Raw genomic sequence first — 20,025 nt, forward strand, 5'->3', positions numbered from 1 at the left:
ACGGGGCTAGGTGTAGTCACATGACTGACACTTCGCCGAGTAGTTTCCTGAGCTGCGGGCGCTGGCGTTGCTCTTCGTGAGTCCTAAGGTGACAACATGGCGTATCCCGGGCTCCTCGTCCCTATCATCGTCATGACTGTGTTCTGGGGCATTGTGGGCGGTGTGCTGCCGTGGTTCGTCCCCAAAGGACCAAACCGAGGGTGAGTGTGCGGGGTAGTAGGGGTGGATTCACCGAGGGTGAGTGTGCGGGGTAGTAGGGGTGGATTCACCGAGGGTGAGTGTGCGGGGTAGTAGGGGTGGATTCACCGAGGGTGAGTGTGCGGGGTAGTAGGGGTGGATTCACCGAGGGTGAGTGTGCGGGGTAGTAGGGGTGAGCTCACCGAGGGTGAGTGTGCGGGGTAGTAGGGGTGGATTCACCGAGGGTGAGTGTGCGGGGTAGTAGGGGTGGATTCACCGAGGGTGAGTGTGCGGGGTAGTAGGGGTGAGCTCACCGAGGGTGAGTGTGCGGGGTAGTAGGGGTGGATTCACCGAGGGTGAGTGTGCGGGGTAGTAGGGGTGGATTCACCGAGGGTGAGTGTGCGGGGTAGTAGGGGTGAGTTCCTGCCTGCTGGGGCCACTGAGCAGTGACTTCTCCATTCCTGCGGCTTCTGTCTGTAACGTTGCGGTACTGTAATCCTTTGTATGGGAAATTCTCTGACAGATGTTGATTGAATGTTAGACGTTTTGTGGAGACCTCTAACAACCTGGATCTGTCTCCGCGTTATGGCTAGTGCTGGCTGTATTGTGGCTTACACCCATGAGTGACCGGGGCAGTTGCCTCTGTCATGGTCAGGGTATTAAGATACAAGACTATGGCAATAAACTGATTTTTTACCCCAGTGATGGAGAGACTCCCCTAGCCCTCTGCAGTGACTGCAGCCCTCCGGACGTTTAACCCACCCCCACCATTGTCCATGATGTCCATGTCCACAACTTCCCCATATTCTTTGTTCCTAATACTGAGTCAGGGATTCCTAGAAGGAGGGGATCAGTACATACAGTAATAACGCAAGTGCCCACATGACTCCTGCCACATATCCACACCGCACGACTCTTGGCTGTGACGTGTTCTGCTTTATCCAGATTGTACCATGTTTGCCTGCAGCCTTGTACATGGCCAGTCGTGACCACCCAGCCATTCTCGGACCGAAACAGTCAGTATAGTTAGTGATTGGGTAAATGGTCACTTGTCCATGTATGATGTCATAGTATCAATGTTAAAAACATAGAATGGGCAGAATAGTGCGTTTGATTTTGCAGTGCTTAGTGACCGTGCTAGAGGGATTTTTTGTTATTGGGGCCCCTATACCCCCTTTCATGCCGTGCATTGTATCAGTTATAGTCAAAAGGAAACAACACTAAAACTCTTCCCATACTCCGCTTTCTTCTGTTGGATACTGATCTTTAGCACTAAATATTTAGCTCAGAGCTATTCCCATGTCAGACACTAATATGTCCTTGTACATACGATAGGTAATAAATACCTGATACATTTCGGTCTCTCCTTTAGAGTTAGTCTTTGTGATCAGGGTAAGGAGTCTTTGATGTTGTGTCTCCATAGCTGCAGTTGCTTCTCCTTATTTGCCAATTGATACTTCTTGGCCCCCCTAGATATGCCGCAGTCATGTAATACAAGACATTTCTGTTGCTGTAGACCAGGGGTAGGGAACGTACTGCTCTCCAGCTGTTGCGAAACTACAACTCCCAGCATGCATACTGGCTCTGCTGTTCTGGGAACTCCCATGGAAGTGAATGGAGCATGTTGGGAGTTGTAGTTTCACAGCAGCTGGAGAGCCAAAGGTTCCCTACCCCTGCTGTAGACAATAAGTGGGGCCAATTTTCCGCAAACTTAAAACTTAGCCTGTGTCTGGCCCATATGTGGGTTTCCAAACTTGCGACATTGTTGATCTACATCTGTAATATTCTTATGTAAAACTGAGCTGTCAGTGTAGTCACAGGAGCAGTCCTGGCAAAGCAGGTTTTATATCTCTTCAGTATTCCTCCTATCTTTGCACCTACCCCTTTAGGGCTTGTACTAGGTGCTGTATGCCATCATATATATGTTTTGGTTCCTTTAATAGTGTCTTCACATCTCTTTTCACAAACATTATATGATCTTTCTTGTCTCTGGTACTGAGGTCTCCTTGGATAACGTCTACATTTCTGTACTGTGTACCTGATCTGTTTCTCTTTACAGCATATCTTGTGACAGTGCTTGTAACCAGATCACAGTACTAGACCAGGCTCCTTTACTGAATAAACCAGGCTGTGTTTTTTGTGTTGACAGCTCAGCTCTACAGCTTGGTGCCACAGCAGTGCCTATATTTGTAGTGTAAACCTTCATCTGCCTATACCAGTTTAATCAGCCTGTACTTAGTGTTTGTATGCTCAACACCAGATACATCTAGTTGTTCCAGGAGTCTGGGTGAGGGGGATGTATATCTAATTACAGTTGTATAGAATGCAAATACAAGGTGCAGATCCATTGCTTGTTTACCCCAGATGCACATAACATAAGTACACAGCAAATTAGGGCTGCACGTTTGTTCCAGGCATTATTATTATTATTCAGCACTGAAAATAATATACATGGTATGCAATGTATAGGGTTTTTACAGGGTTAGTACATGCTATGTGTATATTTGCATTTTTATTTTTTTTTACATTATTTTGTGAATGTCAAATATAAAAGTACAGCGTGCAGAAATCTAGTGTGAGCCTTGTGTTGCAAGGGACAGGGGATACAGGACCAATTGCTTGTGTTCTATGGGAGCCCCATCAGTCAAACCTCCACTGATCAGACACTTATCGCTTATATTGTGGATGTGTGGTTTCTTGTATAACCCCTTAGAAAATGTGGGTTATTGATAAGAACTAAATTACACTTTAGAACAGGGACAACCAGTGTAGTGGATGGGACTTGTACAAATCTTCCACATGCTGCAAAAACACTGTGTAAATTGTCTTGCACTGTGGATTTTGAACCTACGACACACCAGATATTTCTGCAGTTATCCATCTTCATGGTGCGTCCTTGACATCCCCCCCCCCCACCTTCTCAAGAAAATAATGGCTGATGTACAATGTTGTGCAGTTTTATTCCCTTCTGCTCTGTGGTCTTCTACCTGTGACATCGGGCTTGTTGCTAAGCAGTGACTCTTATTCAAGAGCTGCAGAGGAAGAATTATTCATTAGTCTGAAATAATCCATAGTAAGATTACAAGAAGGAAACGCATAGTGTTCTTTAGGCTGAAGCCCCACGTTGCGGAACCGCAGCTTTTTTGTTGCAGTTTTTTGAGCCAAAGCCAGGAGTGGATTGAGCATTATGTAGAAGAAATTCCTATGTATTTCCCATTCCTTTTGTAGAGATTGGCTCAAAAAAAAACACAACATGGGGCCTCAGCCTAAAGGGTTTTTCTTGGACTTTTTGAAACTTGTAAAAATGCCATGAAATTCATGTGGTTTTACTACTGCTGTGGTGGAGTTTTTTTTTTGTTTGTTTTTTCTTCTAGGAAAGCACTTGGAATAAGAGAGAGCATACATGATAGTCAATGTCCTGCTCCTATAATCACAGTTAATGATAGTCAATGTGGTCACGCTGATGGGTTTAGATGTTTGCCAACTAACCTGCCTTGGTAGTAATGTAACAACACACATACTATTATGCATTTCACAATGTGACATTATGATCTTATATCATGTGGCCACAAGTCAAAGTGTAGCTCAAACTTAATTCCTAAGGCAAGTGTATAGCTAACTTTGTTTTATTAGCAAATTGTTCTATTTTAGAAACCTATATAAAGACCTCTCGTGTTCTGGATACTTATGACCTATCGGGAGAATAGGTCTCAGTATCTGATGTGTGGGGATCCAATACCCAGGCCCAACATCAATCAGATAATCCAACTAACGTATGCAGTATATGGTCGGAAGCAGCTCTGCTCCTATACAAGCCAATAGGTTCTCCAGGATTTACAGCTCTGGAGTATTATACTGTAGTGGTGATGCCGGGGAACTGCAGTTGTATAAGAGCACAGCTAATTCCTGCTTGTATACACTATATACAGGTACCGGGAGTCAGATCAGCTGATTGGTGTTGGATCCAAGTGTCAGATGGCCGCACTGATAACTTGTCCTGTGGGTAGGTCATCAATATTCAAAATAAATGAGGACTTGGACAACCCCCTTAAAGATGATGCTCTCATATCCAGTACTCTTGTCTGTCAAGTAAGTCTTAATTTTTTTACATGACCTTTAATTCCTGCTTTTGCTTCCATTCAAGGGTCATCAATACAATGCTGGTGACGTGTGCGGTCTGCTGCTATCTGTTGTGAGTATAAACAGCTGTATTTAGTGTCAGTGTGTGCAGTGACTTTGGTACGCCCTTCTTTCAACTTATCCCATATGACAGACCTTGTTGTCCAATAAACATGAACCTTTCTGTCTACTAAACACAGTTCTGGTGACTACATTTTCTGAGTATATCTCAACTTCAGATCTTGTATTTAAAGGGGTGTTCCAAAATTTTTTTTGTTTTTTTTTTGTTGGAAACTGCTTAAGTGGGCCAATAAACATTAAAAAAAAAAAAACCCAGTACTCAACTTTCTGTCAGATGTGACCTCTTCACAAACGACACGTGACTTGCTCTGACGTTTTATTTACGAAGAGGTGACACTGCTGTGACGTGACGCCTAAGAAGAGATCACTGAGGCCTGTGAGTGGCTGCAGCAGCCCCCTCGTGAAAACGGCATGGAACCTGTATACAAAGAAACGGACCTGGAGTCAGAGGTGAGTCCTTGTTTGTTGTATTTATTGGCCCACTAGAAGCAGTATTCAATAATAAAACATGTCTTGGATCATCCCTTTAACCTTTCCCGCTGGAGGCATTTTTTTGTTTGTTTTAGACTCCCCGCCTTCCAAACCCCATAAAAAATTTTTAAATTTTTCCATTCACAGAGCCACAAATTGTTCTTCATAATGGTACTCTTTATTATTCTGTACAATGTACTGGGAAGTTGCAAAAAAAATCAGAATGGGTTGGAATTGGAGAAAAAGAGCATTTGTGCGCCTTTCTTAAAGGGGTATTCCCACGAACATAATTATTTTTAAATTTTGTAGATAATTAAAAGTTAAACATTTTTGCAAATATAAGTAATTAAACATTTTGCAGAGTTTTAAAGATTTTCTCTAAATATCTTATGGTCACAAATTGTTACCATGATCTGTTGCCAGTGGATACGACCATGAATGCAGGACCTTTCTGAAGTCAGAAAATAAGTCATGACCAGGATATCTTCTGATACATGAAGTGTCCCTGCCTGATAGCACAGCTACAATAAGAAAATCATGGCTGGGTCCCTGACAAGTCCCAGACCATAGAAAGTTTCTGCATTAGTGGTCGTAACCATTGGTAACCGATCAAAACAGACTGTCACCACTAAGAAAGTTAGAGAAAATCTTTAAAACTCTGCAGAATTTTTATCTACTTATATTTGCAAAAATGTTTAACTTTTAACTATCTACAATTTTAGATATGATTATATACATGGGAATACCCCTTTAAGGCTTTGTTGATAGCCAATGTCATCTGTATTCTATGTTTCGGTCTGATTTCAGAGATACCAAATTTATATGGTTTTATTTATATTTTTACCCCTTAACAAAAATCCACAACTTTGTAAAATAAATAAATGTTTTTCTTAAAGTTACCATATTCTGACTCCTGACACCCGTTACTATTTTATAATTTTGCCTCTGGAGATGCGGAGATTTTTATTTTTTTTTTCTCCTAGGCTCCCAGCTTTGATGGCAATGGAATCCTCCACACAGTGGCGGTGCACATGTACCTCCAGGAAAACGGTGCCTTGGTCAGCCTTAACCAAGGCATCGGGGGCCTTAATGACCACGACTAGTCCTGGCATTAGAGCCTCATATTTGTTGTATAATAAAAGCAAAGACCCGGCGGCTATTTAGCTTCTGAGCAATCTCCATATTTAAATACCCAATATCACCCATACTATTACAGTGTGGCTGAGCTTCTGGGACACAAAGAAGATTATACCAATATACCAGAGTTAAACCAAATTTCTGCAATTGGATAAACTGCCGTAGAATGATATCTTATCACAGAAGACAAAAAAAAAAAAAAAGCAGCCTAACCATTTACAGAAGTTCGGGTTAACTCTGCTATGTCTGTATTTCTCAGTTATAACTATAACATTAGACAAAAATGGAACTAATTGAATGGAGAATTGTAAGGGTTGTTCTGTTAAGGACACTTATCTTCTATCCTGTGGATAGGGTAGAAGTGTCCGATAACTGGAACCCCGATCTCCGTCTCCCCCAGTGATGAGGACAGGAGACCACACCTGCTGGGGCGCCCTTGAGAACCCAGAACAGTTCAATTTCATATGTTATAACAATTGAAATTCTCAGAAGAAAGATTTCACTTTGATACACGAAAGTGATGTTCCATATGACCCTAACTGACCCTTTGACAGCATATAACTGGTTTAGAAACAATTTTGGTGGTGCTAGACTCCTCTTTAACCCTTTCACTGCCAATGGACTCTGAAAATTTTGTACCTCCGGTAGCCAGAGCAATTTTCACAGTTTTGAGACGGACAAATCAAACCTAAATTGCAACATTAAAAAAAATCATCCAACCCCCCCCCCCCCCCCATACCTATATATTTCCTTAAAGTAGACACCTGCAGCATTCTCTCAATGCTACTTGGTACTGTATACGAACAGGCACCTTCATGCAATTTTGATTTAAACTGAATGTTTTATGAAAAAATGCTAATAAATGTATATTAGTTGTTAAAGTGCAAACCAAACAATGAAAACCTAAAAATAAGAGTTCAACATGTGAAGAGTTCATTCATATTGCCTACACTCGCATGATCCTTTCTTCAGAAAATCACCAGAACTTTAAGGAACAAAAATCTGCTTTGAAGCTGGAAATGTTAAAAAAAGTATCATGCTATAAAATGTAGGGATTACACACTGTGAAAAGTAAGTGAACTCCTAAATCCTATATATTTTTTTAAAGTAGACTACCTGAAGATTACAAATGGCTCAATAGGTGATCGATAGCCACATCCACCTTCATGCAACTTTGTGACAAACAGAAAACATTTTTTGAAAAAATGCACTAAAACACATATTTGCACCTAAAATTCATATTCAATCTCATTCATATATAAAATACTTTTAAAATAATAGCTTATGGTGTATACAATGTGTATATATACTATATGTATCGCAAACATCAACTACAACAAGAGCTTGGACTCCCAAAAACACTAATACAGAAGACAAGCAGGATTTTGCTGTTATTCACTAATATGTTAAAAAGCTATACAGCACCTAGCAAACTGTGACTCTGATACCAAAATCTAACTTTTTTGAGATTGCACAGCATACCATATATAAAAACACAACTTAATGTTTCATATATACAACCACCTTCATACAGCTTTGCAGCAAACAGAGCTTGCAAGCAAAAATTGCACAAAAATTCAAATTTGCCACTAAAGTGCGGCTCAAGCAATCCCTTTCTGCAAACACAATGTAGTTTTCAAAAAACTGCAATATGTGAGGAGTTCATACATACCACACATGTATATATTTACAGGGGTGGGTGTTAAAGAAATGCCAAAATCGCAGAAATGCGCCAACCCATTTTGTGCATGCAAATTAAATAGGACTTTACATAAAAATGTTATTTACCATCCCCCTATAAAAAGTTTAGCAATCTATACGTTCATCTCTAGTGATAATAGTTATTAGTATTATTTTAGCGTGTAACGGACATCACTAGAGACGTATTTTACTTTAGAAAGCTCAGGTATAGACAGGATAGGGAATGGGTGAAATGTAAACTTTATTCATGATTTTGTGTATATGTTGTGTAAGTGTTGGGTGTGACTTTTTTTTTTTTTTTGGCGCTGCAACCTGGAAAATGGTAAATGTCTGCGTGACAGCGCCAATAAACTTCCTGGTTATGTTTAGAGGGTATAACATAAGCATACCACACTAGTAAAGCTCAGGGGGAAATTATATTATACCTGTATGTGACAATCAGAGTGCAAAAGTATAGTATGCTCTGTGATTGACAGGAGGGGGGAAAAGGGGACTAAAGCCCCTTCCCCTCCCCCCCCCCCCTACTGGGGTCACATATAGGTTATGCACAGAGACAGAGAAAATGCTTCTCTGTCTGTGTGCTCGCTTCAGGAGTCCTCCTCCCCCTTCCCCTTACAGATTTTGAGCGAATCGCTGTTAAAAACGCTGTCGGGAATTGAGATCTTCAATGGGATCTCAAACCCCAATAGCGTTTTCAACAGTGAATCGCTTTGGCACAGTAAGGGTTAACATGAGATTCTCATCTTTAAAATGAATCTAAAATTATCTTCATAGCCCAAACAAGACCAGAGATATGGGCAATAGAGGTAAGCACGTAGTAGCTATGTCCTTGGCTAGACAAGTGACACCCTGGAAGGATGTAGAGAAAAGAAAAGGGTTAAAGGGATTGTGTGAGAATTTGAAAAAAGGATTAGTCTGTTAATTTTACCTCTAGTTTACCGTAATTCGCTACATTGATGGCATGCACGTCTTCCATTGTGACCGCTACAGCAGCATAAGGCACAAAACTACTAAGGCCAGCGATTAGCTGCAACGGTCATATAGGTAGATAAAGATGTCTTCCCTGTAGCTAGTGTAAGCCGATGGCTAGTCAGGTAATGGAGGGGGTGTACATCTCACCCAGACTACTAAGGTGGGTGAGATGAGAAAACGCCAGAAGAAATGTTTGTTCTCAGCAGACAACCTTTGTCTGCTGAGCATTTTGGTAAATGCTCAGTATTGGGCTGGATTTTTAGGAATGGCAGGTAGGTTGGTAGTGGCACCTGTCATTCCACCCCCCTCCAGTCCACACTTTGGGGATGTTCTGGCAGCGACTCAGCTGCAGATCAAGGGAGCTTAAGAAGCCAGCTCCAGCAGCAGACTCTGGGCAGAGCTTGGCTGGAGAGCTAACAGAGAGGTCGTATTTTTGGAGATGTCCTGAATGACTCAACTGGCTTTTGATTTCTGTGATTCTAGGTGAGGTAACCTATTCTATGTTTAGATAGAGCCTAGCCGGGCAGGTATTTATTTTTGTATTGTTTCCTTTTGTTGCTGCACTGTATTTTTGAGTGAAAATAAACTCTACCTTTGTTTTGGACTAAAGAAACTGGACTTGTGTGTCTATGCCACCCCACCTAGCAACCCCAGACCCTGACACCAGATACTCAGAGACCATCGGAGACCACGGAAGTGACTGGAGTTTTAGAAAGAGAATAATGATTTTCTTTTTTATTTATGGTTAATTTTAGCATATCTCCAGCTTTCTTGCACTATTTTTATATTCTTGCAAAATCTCTTTGAGCATATATTATGGAGATGATGATGTGTGCTTTGGTGTTTTGTTTGTTTTTTGTTTTTTTTTTTTTTTTGGGGGGGGGGGGTGTTAAAACTGGACTATCCCTAGTGATTGATATCATCCCTATATGAGTGGTGTTTATTCAGGAATAGACATCACTTAGTAAGTAAGGCCACTCACTGGGCTCATAAGTATAGAAAAATTACAGTGAATGCAAGTTATATTGAATCTTTTCTTACAAAATGATACGTTAGCCTGTTTCACTTCCCCTATGTTATATCATGCTACCCACCTTTAAGACTGCATTTACGTGACTAGATGATATACCACATATATGAGATGTCCTCTGATGTCCTAATAAACATTCATGCTTGGCTGAGTATACTATTTTGCATGCAGATGATTGTAGGGATAAGATCTTGCCAAACGCCTCTTGCAGAACTTATTCCTTACAGTAATGCTTTTTTTGAGACAATTCCTTTTTCAGCTCTGACCAGGTGATCGTGACCATAAGCTTTGTGTTACTGGGTCTTCCATAGGAATTTAATCTATAAAGACTTAGAGATTTCTCAACCTTCTATATTTATAGATTACTAATAATGACGCATATAATCTATATGCTAAACTCTCCTGTAGATGTGACGGTGTCCTTGTTCCGCTTCTGATGTCGGTGGAATGCTTCTCTGCCCCTGATAGAAAGCAGGCCAGCAGGTTGTCATGAGATTAATTTAGTCCAGACTCCTGGCCGGCTCCCAGTTTCCACGACACATGCTCTGGCTGAAGGTTCACATTAACTCTTGCGTCTTTCCGGCTTTAACTAGAAAGTCCCTGTTTAAGACCACAAAGTGCTGAACTTTATAGGGAACATTTTGTTACAGACTATTATGTAACCTATTGTCTTTATTACTACTGTGCTCTGTATAAATCATTCCCTAGAAAAGAATGTAATTTTTAAGGTATGTTCACATATTTCCAGTTTCTATGATCAAATCTGTCAACATTCTGCATCTAACATAAGCAAATGTGATATTTAGTTTCCAGTTTACACATAGCAGAAAATAATCTGTGGAATCTGCAGTTTATTCTATACCCTGCATGGAAGAGGGCCTTAGGAATGACTATAAGGACTAGGGCTAGGGAATGACTTATAGGGACTAGGCCTAGGGAATGACTTATAGGGACTAGGCCTAGGGAATGACTATAGGGACCAGGCCTAGGGAATGACTATAGGGACCTGGCCTAGGGAATGACTATAGGGACCAGGCCTAGGGAATGACTATAGGGACTAGGCCTAGGGAATGACTATAGGGACTAGGCCTAGGGAATGACTATAGGGACTAGGCCTAGGGAATGACTATAGGGACTAGGCCTAGGGAATGACTATAGGGACTAGGCCTAGGGAATGACTAGAGGGACTAGGCCTAGGGAATGACTAGAGGGACTAGGCCTAGGGAATGACTATAGGGACTAGGCCTAGGGAATGACTAGAGGGACTAGGCCTAGGGAATGACTAGAGGGACTAGGCCTAGGGAATGACTAGAGGGACTAGGGCTAGGAAATGACTAGAGGGACTAGGGCTAGGAAAGTACTATAAGGACTAGGGCTAGGGAATGACTAGAGGGGCTAAGAAATGACTAGAGGGACTAGGGAATGACTAGAGGGACTAGGGCTAGGAAAGTACTATAAGGACTAGGCCTAGGGAATGACTAGAGGGGCTAAGAAATGACTAGAGGGACTAGGGAATGACTAGAGGGACTAGGGCTAGGGAATGACTATAGGGACTAGGGCTAGGAAAGTACTATAAGGACTAGGCCTAGGGAATGACTAGAGGGACTAGGCCTAGGGAATGACTAGAGGGACTAGGCCTAGGGAATGACTAGAGGGACTAGGCCTAGGGAATGACTAGAGGGACTAGGCCTAGGGAATGACTAGAGGGACTAGGGCTAGGAAATGACTAGAGGGACTAGGGCTAGGAAATGACTATAGGGGCTAGGGAATGACTATAGGGACTAGGGCTAGGAAAGTACTATAAGGACTAGGCCTAGGGAATGACTAGAGGGGCTAGGAAATGACTATAGGGACTAGGGCTAGGGAATGACTAGGGACTAGGGCTAGGGAATGACTAGAGGGACTAGGCCTAGGGAATGACTAGAGGGACTAGGCCTAGGGAATGACTAGAGGGACTAGGCCTAGGGAATGACTAGAGGGACTAGGCCTAGGGAATGACTAGAGGGACTAGGCCTAGGGAATGACTAGAGGGACTAGGCCTAGGGAATGACTAGAGGGACTAGGCCTAGGGAATGACTAGAGGGACTAGGCCTAGGGAATGACTAGAGGGACTAGGCCTAGGGAATGACTAGAGGGACTAGGCCTAGGGAATGACTAGAGGGACTAGGCCTAGGGAATGACTAGAGGGACTAGGGCTAGGAAATGACTATAGGGACTAGGGCTAGGGAATGACTATAGGGACTAGGGCTAGGAAAGTACTATAAGGACTAGGCCTAGGGAATGACTAGAGGGGCTAGGAAATGACTATAGGGGCTAGGGAATGACTATAGGGACTAGGGCTAGGGAATTTCTATAGGGACTAGGCCTAGGGAATGACTAGAGGGGCTAGGGCTAGGAAATGACTAAGAACTAGGCCTAGGGAATGACTAGAGGGACTAGGGCATGACTATAGGGACTAGGGCTAGGAAATGACAATTAGGTTTAGGGAATTACTAGAGGTACTAGGCCTAGGGAATGACTATAGGGACTAGGTCTAGGGAATGATAATAGAGGTAAATCCCTGTGTTGATACAAATCTTTCAGCCTCAGATTTCTGCTGCAGATTCTTTATAAAATGTTTGTCAATATAATCTTACACGCAGAAGTTTGTGATTTACAAGGAAGAACCAATACCGTATGATAGCGGTGTGCATGTAGTAACCGTATATTGGGCAGAGCCATAATACTTGTATGCAGGTAGATCCTATCATTTCTTTCTGCCTGGTCTTCGAGGAGCTGAGTGCAGAATGAAAGGCATTGTGGCTACTGCGTGTTCTCTTCTGGCCAGGTATAAAAGGGGTTGTTTGACAAAAATATATATTTCTAAATGGTTGTTTATATAGGAAAAAGCTATTTTCTAATGCAATGTATTGTATATAATGTAAAAATGTCAACCATGAAGATGACTAACTTAACAGGAAGACCTTCACCTCCTCCCAGCACTGGCGCCACTTCTGAGATTTCAGGTCACTTTTATTACGTCTCTGCTGGGTCTTGAACACAAGATTGAGGCGATGCAAGGAAACGACATGGTGAGCTGAGCAATACACTTTCCTCCTACTAGAGTCAGGGCTTTATAGCTATAAAGCCTCAATAGCAATGATGTTCTCCACAGGAACAAAATAATTGTTTTTACACTTCTGTGGTACTGACGGATATAGCTGTACCTGCCAATGCTTTGTACCTGTAAGAAGAATATTGCTATTGAGGCTTTTAACTGAGAAAATCCTCGCTCTAATAAGAGCTGCGGCTTCCACACATTACTATGTTGTTGTCTTGCATATACTGTAGTATGACTTACTATAAAAATTGCTTGAAATATGAACTGGCTTCAGAAGAAGTGTGAGGGTCTCAACACACAAGGGCAGAGGAAAATTTCCTCATTTTTCAAAAGAGAATTTTCCCATCAAATATATTATAAACATTTTTATATTGCTAATAAATTATCATTTGAAACCATGGGGTTTTTTTTTTGCCAGATGATCCCTTCCAGCCAATTTCAAGTGCCAATCATGGCGCTTGTGCGGTAAAAATGACATATCACCTATATTCTGCGAGTCAGTACGATCACAGCGATACCAAATTTAAAGTATATAGTTATTTTTTATTTTCTTTTTCAAAGTTTTAGCGGCATTAGGGCATCTTTTCTTTGTAAAAATCTTTCAGAAAGAAGAACCCAAAAAACTTTTTACCTTGATATGAGGACAACTCCCTCAGCAGCAGCTTTGCGTTGTCCAATATGAAGTTATCAGTACATTTCATATAGCAAATAGGTGCCCTGTACTGCTTTGTGTACAGTATTGAAACTCATGTACCATATGGCATGTAGCTCTAGGGTTATCTAATATTTAGGTTGTAGATACCCGTTTTTTTGGTATGTTACCATAGTTACCTGAATTTGGTTTAGATCTGCTGTAATGTTTTGCAACCAGCACAGGCAGAGCACTTCTTTATCCACAGGTCAATTTAAAGGGGAAATCCAGGCTGAAAAAAATGCATATAAGAAAATAGCAATGCTGAGGTCTGACCTTTACAGCACCTAGGACCGGATTAAGGGTTGTGGAGGCCTCTGTATAAAAATGTGGCTGGGGGACACTTCCTTTAGGACCTGATCCCCACTTGACCCCTATTACAACCATGTATGGGAGAAGAGGCGCCATATACACTATAATTTAGCTCTGCACATGGAACCAGCCAGTTACTAGGAATCTTTGTCACCATATCCAGAGAAAAGTACCATTGATTTGAGTGGTCATTTGCTTACAACGTCTTGTCAGATTTGTACTGATGGAAGCTTCTACCTGGGCATTGGTTTGGATGCTATACATGGGCTCAATCTCTCAATGTTCGGAGGTGTTTGGAACTATCCAGCTGTAACGTAGCCGCAGGGGGTCTGCCGTGATTTTATCAGGCCACAGCTGGGTGGGATTTTTCAGCAGGAAGGATATAGCTTATAGATATATTTCACAGATATATAGTATAATGAATAGTGCCAAGGCTTAATATATTCAAGTTAATATGGTAAATATCTGCAGCTGACTGAGCTCCTAGGCGAAGCCTAGCAACCATATTAAGATATCTGTAGTGTTGTCTTGGAACTTGGTAACGTACAGATGTACTCCTCCTCTGCTACTGTTGTTATACTATGGCACATTAACAGTCACTTTTTGATACTGTGTTTTTAATTCACATTGCCATTGCATTACTCCATAACAGAAAAAAAAATCCCTTTATCTTTCCTCAGCGGTGAACTGAACCAAGGGATCCATCTCAAGTAGCTGCTGGAATTTCTGGGGCAGCGTTACATAACCACGCTCTTTCCAAGAGCTCTGCAATCTCTGCTTAGCTTGCTGTGGTTTTTTTCCCTAAACCCTGCAATGCAACAAAACAAAGCTGGAAAGTGCGGCATATAAACCTCCTGAGGATGCTTCTCTGACAACACTAGCAGTTTACTTTTCAGATGCACAATACCTACACAACGTGGCTTACTGTTTGTCTATACAATTGCCTCAATAGCTTGATTTACTGTTGTGTACATGTGTATGACGTGAGCATAGAAGAGAAGGCTTCTTAATATGTCTACGTTCATAGCAAAGCTTTTAGACTTGGATATACACTTATACATATATACACTGTATGCACAGTTCCCTTACATATACCAATGCATTTTACAAGGGGAATTGCAAATCTTGTGGCTTTCTTAGAAACCCATGAAAGCTACAAGTCTCCATAAACAGCAGCTATGTTCTCCTAATGGATTCGTGGGACAACAGGGAAAGTGAATCATACAGAAGATGTTTTATTGATTCTCCTTTGTAAGGGCTTGCTCATATCTGCGCCCGGTCTCCGTTCTGCAGGTTTCCGTTTCCTGTACAAAACTGAGGCAGGAGACGGAAACCTGCAGGACTCTTTCATACTCATTCATTTGAATGGGTCTGAAAGATGTGCGGCGGTGAGCGTTTTATGCTCTCCGCCGCGAAACCGGACACAGAGTCGGACATGCAGTACCCTGTGTCCGATTTTAAAAAAATGCATAAAACGCTCACCACTGCTCACTGCCGGACCCGCTCTGACAGGTTTCTGTCTTCTGCATGCAGAAGATGGAAACCACAGAACGGAGACCCGAACGCTACTGTGAACCCAGTGTAAACGGGCCTGATGCTGGGGCCCCATGTGGCAAAAAACGCAGGGTTTTACAGTCCCGCAAAGTGGATGGGATTCTATCAAATCCCACCTCAACTTTGTAGAAAAATACATGCTGCCATTTTTAAAGCCATTCCGGTTTTGGCAATCAGAGCATGTCAATTATACCTATGGCCGGATCTTTCCCTGTAGATATAATTGAACCAGAAAGTCCTCTGAGGTTTCCTCTCTGTGGGAAAAAAAACGTGATACGTTTCCGCTGTGGTATTTCACGCAGCACTTTTTAGCTGCAGTGCGCTATGAGGGGCCTTAGCCTTAAAGGGGTTTGCCAAAGCTTGAATATAGGTGACATTTCCCTCAAGTATCAGATTGGTTGGGGTCAGGCTTCTATTATCCTCCGTTGATCATCTTATAGTGGGGGCTATGGCCTCTTCATTGAATACCAAGTACAGTTTTTAAACAATGTGCATCGGCTGTACCTGTTTTTGCAGCTCTGTCCCATTCACTTACATGGAGCTAAGCCATAGAAAGGCCAAGTCACCCATGAATGTAACATCCCTAGCAGAAGAAGAAGATGAGTGCTTCAGTCCCTTTACTTAGTAGATTCCTAGAAAGCCCTTTAATAGATTCTCTGAATGGGTAACAAATCGCTACACATACACAGTGTGTTTTCATTATTCTATGCTTCAGCAATATTTATGAAAGAAATGTTTCCTTCCGCACTTACTGGTTTGTTCTCTTCCTCCTTATTTTCACTCAGACTGTTATATCTGTAGAGAATCTGTCTCCATACACTCCTCACACAGAAGTCTATGGAGAGGGGAAGTGGTAGGGGCAGGCTAGTTAACTCATTTATTGCTCCTTTCTGTGCATTGGTGGTACTTATCTTGAAGATACAGTAGTGTCGCTTAGTAGTGTTCTAGCTGTGTGTAGTCAGCTTCTATGTATGCCGTTATAATTATTTTATTATTACTTACAGTGTTATGCATTTGCCTGATCTTTTATATCTAACATTCTCATTTTCTGAATATTATCTCACACAGCTGGCTCATTGCCATACTGGCCCAGTTAAATCCATTATTTGGACCTCAACTAAGTTCAGAAGTGATCTATTATCTGAAATTCCATTGGCCTTAAACCAGTTCCCCTTATGAAGGTAAGGTGTAAAATGAGTTACAATATGTACATAGCATAGCTATGTAATAATGGAGATTTTTTTTCAGAAGGATTTTGAGGCTCATTCATTGCAATGGGAGCCAGAAGCAGATTTTTTTTTTTTTCCCCTCAAGCTGACTTTTTTTTTTTTCAGCTAGAGGGGAAAAAAAGCCACGTAACCTATCTTCAGGTGGATTCTACCTTGCAAAATCTATTGAAATCAATGAGGTGGAAAAAACATGACAGTTTTTGATGTGATTTATTGAAAAAACCGCTAGTCTTTTGAAGTGGATTTTCCAGGCTGGAGACTAAAAAAAAACAAAACAAAAAAAACCTGTGTGAACTTACTCTAATATTTCCTGTCATTTTCAGCCACACCGTTTTAGATCCTGTAAATGCATGAACTCCTACCTGCCAGTTTGCTAGTCACTGTTATTTTTAGTGTATGTTTGCATGTGGCATGTTTGTTACAGAAATCTGTTCCTTGCATATGATATATGCAGTAATTCTGCCACTCATGACCACTTGGGGTATAGTCACAGAGTTGGCGCATAAATCTATGGCATATTTACAAGATATGGATCTTCTCCCTGGGACACACATATATGTTGAGAACAGGGGTTCCCAACCTCTGTCTCATGGCTACAGTGAGCACAGAATAACTCATGCATAACTCTCCATTCTCTTATATGGGGCTTCCAAAAATAGCAGAACCTCCTAACACAGGCACAGTCTGTGGAAAACTGCTTTAGGCCGGGGCCCCACGGGACGGAAATGCAACAATTTGCCCATGGCGGAAATACTGTGAGAAAAATGGTGGTGTTTTACACTAAGGGCAAAGTGGATGGGATTCTAGCGAATCCAATACCCACTTTGCATTAAAAACCCTGGTTTGGACACCAGCACAGTTTTGGAAATCGTTGCATGTCAATTATACCTACGGAAACACCCCCGGTTTTCCCATTGGTATAATTGCAACAGAAAGTCCGCGGAGGAAAACTCTGCAAACTTTATGTCTAAATCGCTTTGGGAAGAACTGTGATGTGTTGCCGCCGCGGTTTTTCTCGCAGCGCTTTTTTTGCTTCGGGATATCCTGTGGGGCCTTATTCTGAGGCTCCATGTTGCAGAAATGCAAGAGTGGCTACAAAAGGAATGGGAAATATATAGGAAGTTCTTATAGTTCTCCTTTTTTCCCTCAATCCACTTCTGCCTTTGGCTCAAAAAAAAAAAAAGTTGTCATATAATGATAGAAATAGTGTCTCATGTACACACAAATTCTGCTGCTGATTTATACAAAGGTTAGGTAATCTGAATAGGAGGTCTTTGATAGCAAAAGCAACCTACTGTTGTGGCCAAAAACGACTTAAGCAATGCAAACATAATCCTATTCATATGGATATGCAAAGCAGCCTTCAAATGCATGGGGCGAGGCCTGAGACAGAGCTACAGCCTTCTATTTTCAGCCATCGATTGCGTTATATCTGTATGTAGACAAACGCAATTCTCGATCGGCATGTATCCACCAGTATATGTTTCTGCTCTTCTTAAATGCCCCTACAATTCACTGTTTTGGTTTGTTAGGAATTTTGGTCATACTCCCTTTGGGGCTAGATTCATATGCAGCAGATTTGTTGCACAAACCTCTGTGTCTGAAACCAGGTCCTATTCATCTGAATAGAGGTGTTTGGTAGCAAATACAATTTCTGAAGGTCCCCATTCAGATGAAAAGAACAATTGCACAGATTTATGAAATAAATGTCACATAAATGTACTGATCTGCCTTGTAAATCAACACTATGAATGTTAGATCTATGTCCTCTGTATTACTTCCAATTATAGTGTGTGTGTGTATATATATATATATATATATATATATATATATATATATATATATATATTTTATAAATTAATTGATATCTGATTTCTGTTTTGCACTTCCTTGTTTTTCAGGAAAATAACCCAATCAAGATTGGCCTTCACTTTCTTCCAGTTCTTAAAATGCCTTAAAATGTGTATTACTTGAAATTTCTCAGATGATGCATTCCTAATACTTGGACGCCATGTTTTCTCTCATCACTAGTAACCTTTTTATATGGGATCTGAAGGCTGGCCATACACATTAACAGCTATCTCTAGCTCTCCTGACTTCTCAGCAGATTCAACAATATATGTATATGGTGTATGGTCAGCTTAAATCCAGTAATTCTGATAAAGGATGAATCTGGGCCTTGAAGGGTTTTAAACAAACACTGGGAACATAAGGACTACTGAAAGCAATGGTAACATTATCCCTGTTATCCCATGATGGCTCTGTTATATGTAAGGTGAAGGGGCATGACGCTCATTGGCTCTAACACTATATTCACACCCACCCACTATACGCATTGGGTGACATGGTCATCTAATGATGGGATGTTACAACACTATGGATGAAACCCAACCCATCACTGAGCCATGATACAAGCAGCAGGGCACAATGGAAGGATATTCCTATATCTTATTACCTGTATTTTAATGACCTGAGCTTCCCAACAACTGTTTAAAACCTGTCACAAAAATAATTTGACCTCCTAAATTCCCCATCAAACCACTCCCGAGGGTAAGAGGTTTCTATATTGTATGTATTTTATAAATTATTGGACACACACACGTGTTCCGTCTCTCTTCTCCTTCAGTATTGAATCATCTGCAAATATGAGTGCCTTATTTATGCCATTTCTACATATTTTCGGCAAAGGACATGCTGTTCCTGTTCCTCGTCGTCATCACTCACTGTGTGCCTTTAGTCAGGCTCCTGGAATTCCTGTTTTTAGGAGAATAAAATATAGTTGTATGAAAACCATGAGCTCTGTGCTGTCATTTTCTGCTTTATTTATTACGTAAATGTTATAAATAGTTGTTTTTCTCAAGAAACCGGTAACTTCAAAACTTGGCGAATGTGGTACCTATAATGTTTTCTCACTGATTTATGGAGACAACCATGTATGTGTACACGGTGGGGGGACATAAAAATAGTTTGAGGGTGCCATTGTGTTTTTGTTTTTTTTTTAATATCTATTCATGCATGTCCATTTAAATGGGGAGAGGAAAATAATCCCATCAATCCATCCCCCCCGATGGATTTTTTTTTTTAGCTTACTTGGGAGGTGATCTCTCATTGTAAGAAAAAACAGTTAATGGGCTTTCCAAATAGTTAAAGGGGTTGTCCACTTTCAGACCAATATTTATTTATTTTTTAAACAAATTTTTATTGAAATTTTAAATATAGAACAAAGAAACAAATGCAAACAAAGGTGACAGAGCAATAAATCACCGTCAATATGAACAAGTAGTCAGTAAGGGGGCATTCACACGGAGTAACGCCGGGCGTGTATCACAGCCGTACACGCCGGCATTACGGCAGACTGCCGAACACTTCCCATTCACTTCAATGGGAGCGCTCATAAACGCCGCTGTTACGAGCGCTCCCATTGAAGTGAATGGGAAGCGTTCGGCAGTTT

At 41.3% G+C, this 20,025-nt stretch overlaps 1 protein-coding gene across 1 annotated transcript; it reads left to right on the forward strand.

Moving 5' to 3' along the window:
* Positions 1-8: 8 nt before the first annotated feature.
* ATP6V0E1 (ATPase H+ transporting V0 subunit e1) lies at positions 9-19,367 on the forward strand. The gene is made up of 4 exons (XM_075276362.1): positions 9-200; positions 4,322-4,369; positions 16,414-16,526; positions 18,476-19,367. Exons 1-3 carry the CDS (start codon positions 97-99, stop codon positions 16,505-16,507), a joined length of 246 nt encoding a protein of 81 aa, XP_075132463.1. The 5' UTR covers positions 9-96; the 3' UTR covers positions 16,508-16,526; positions 18,476-19,367.
* Positions 19,368-20,025: the final 658 nt, after the last annotated feature.

The sequence above is a fragment of the Leptodactylus fuscus genome, chromosome 5 (assembly GCF_031893055.1).
Source record: "Leptodactylus fuscus isolate aLepFus1 chromosome 5, aLepFus1.hap2, whole genome shotgun sequence".
Taxonomy (NCBI): domain Eukaryota; kingdom Metazoa; phylum Chordata; class Amphibia; order Anura; family Leptodactylidae; genus Leptodactylus; species Leptodactylus fuscus.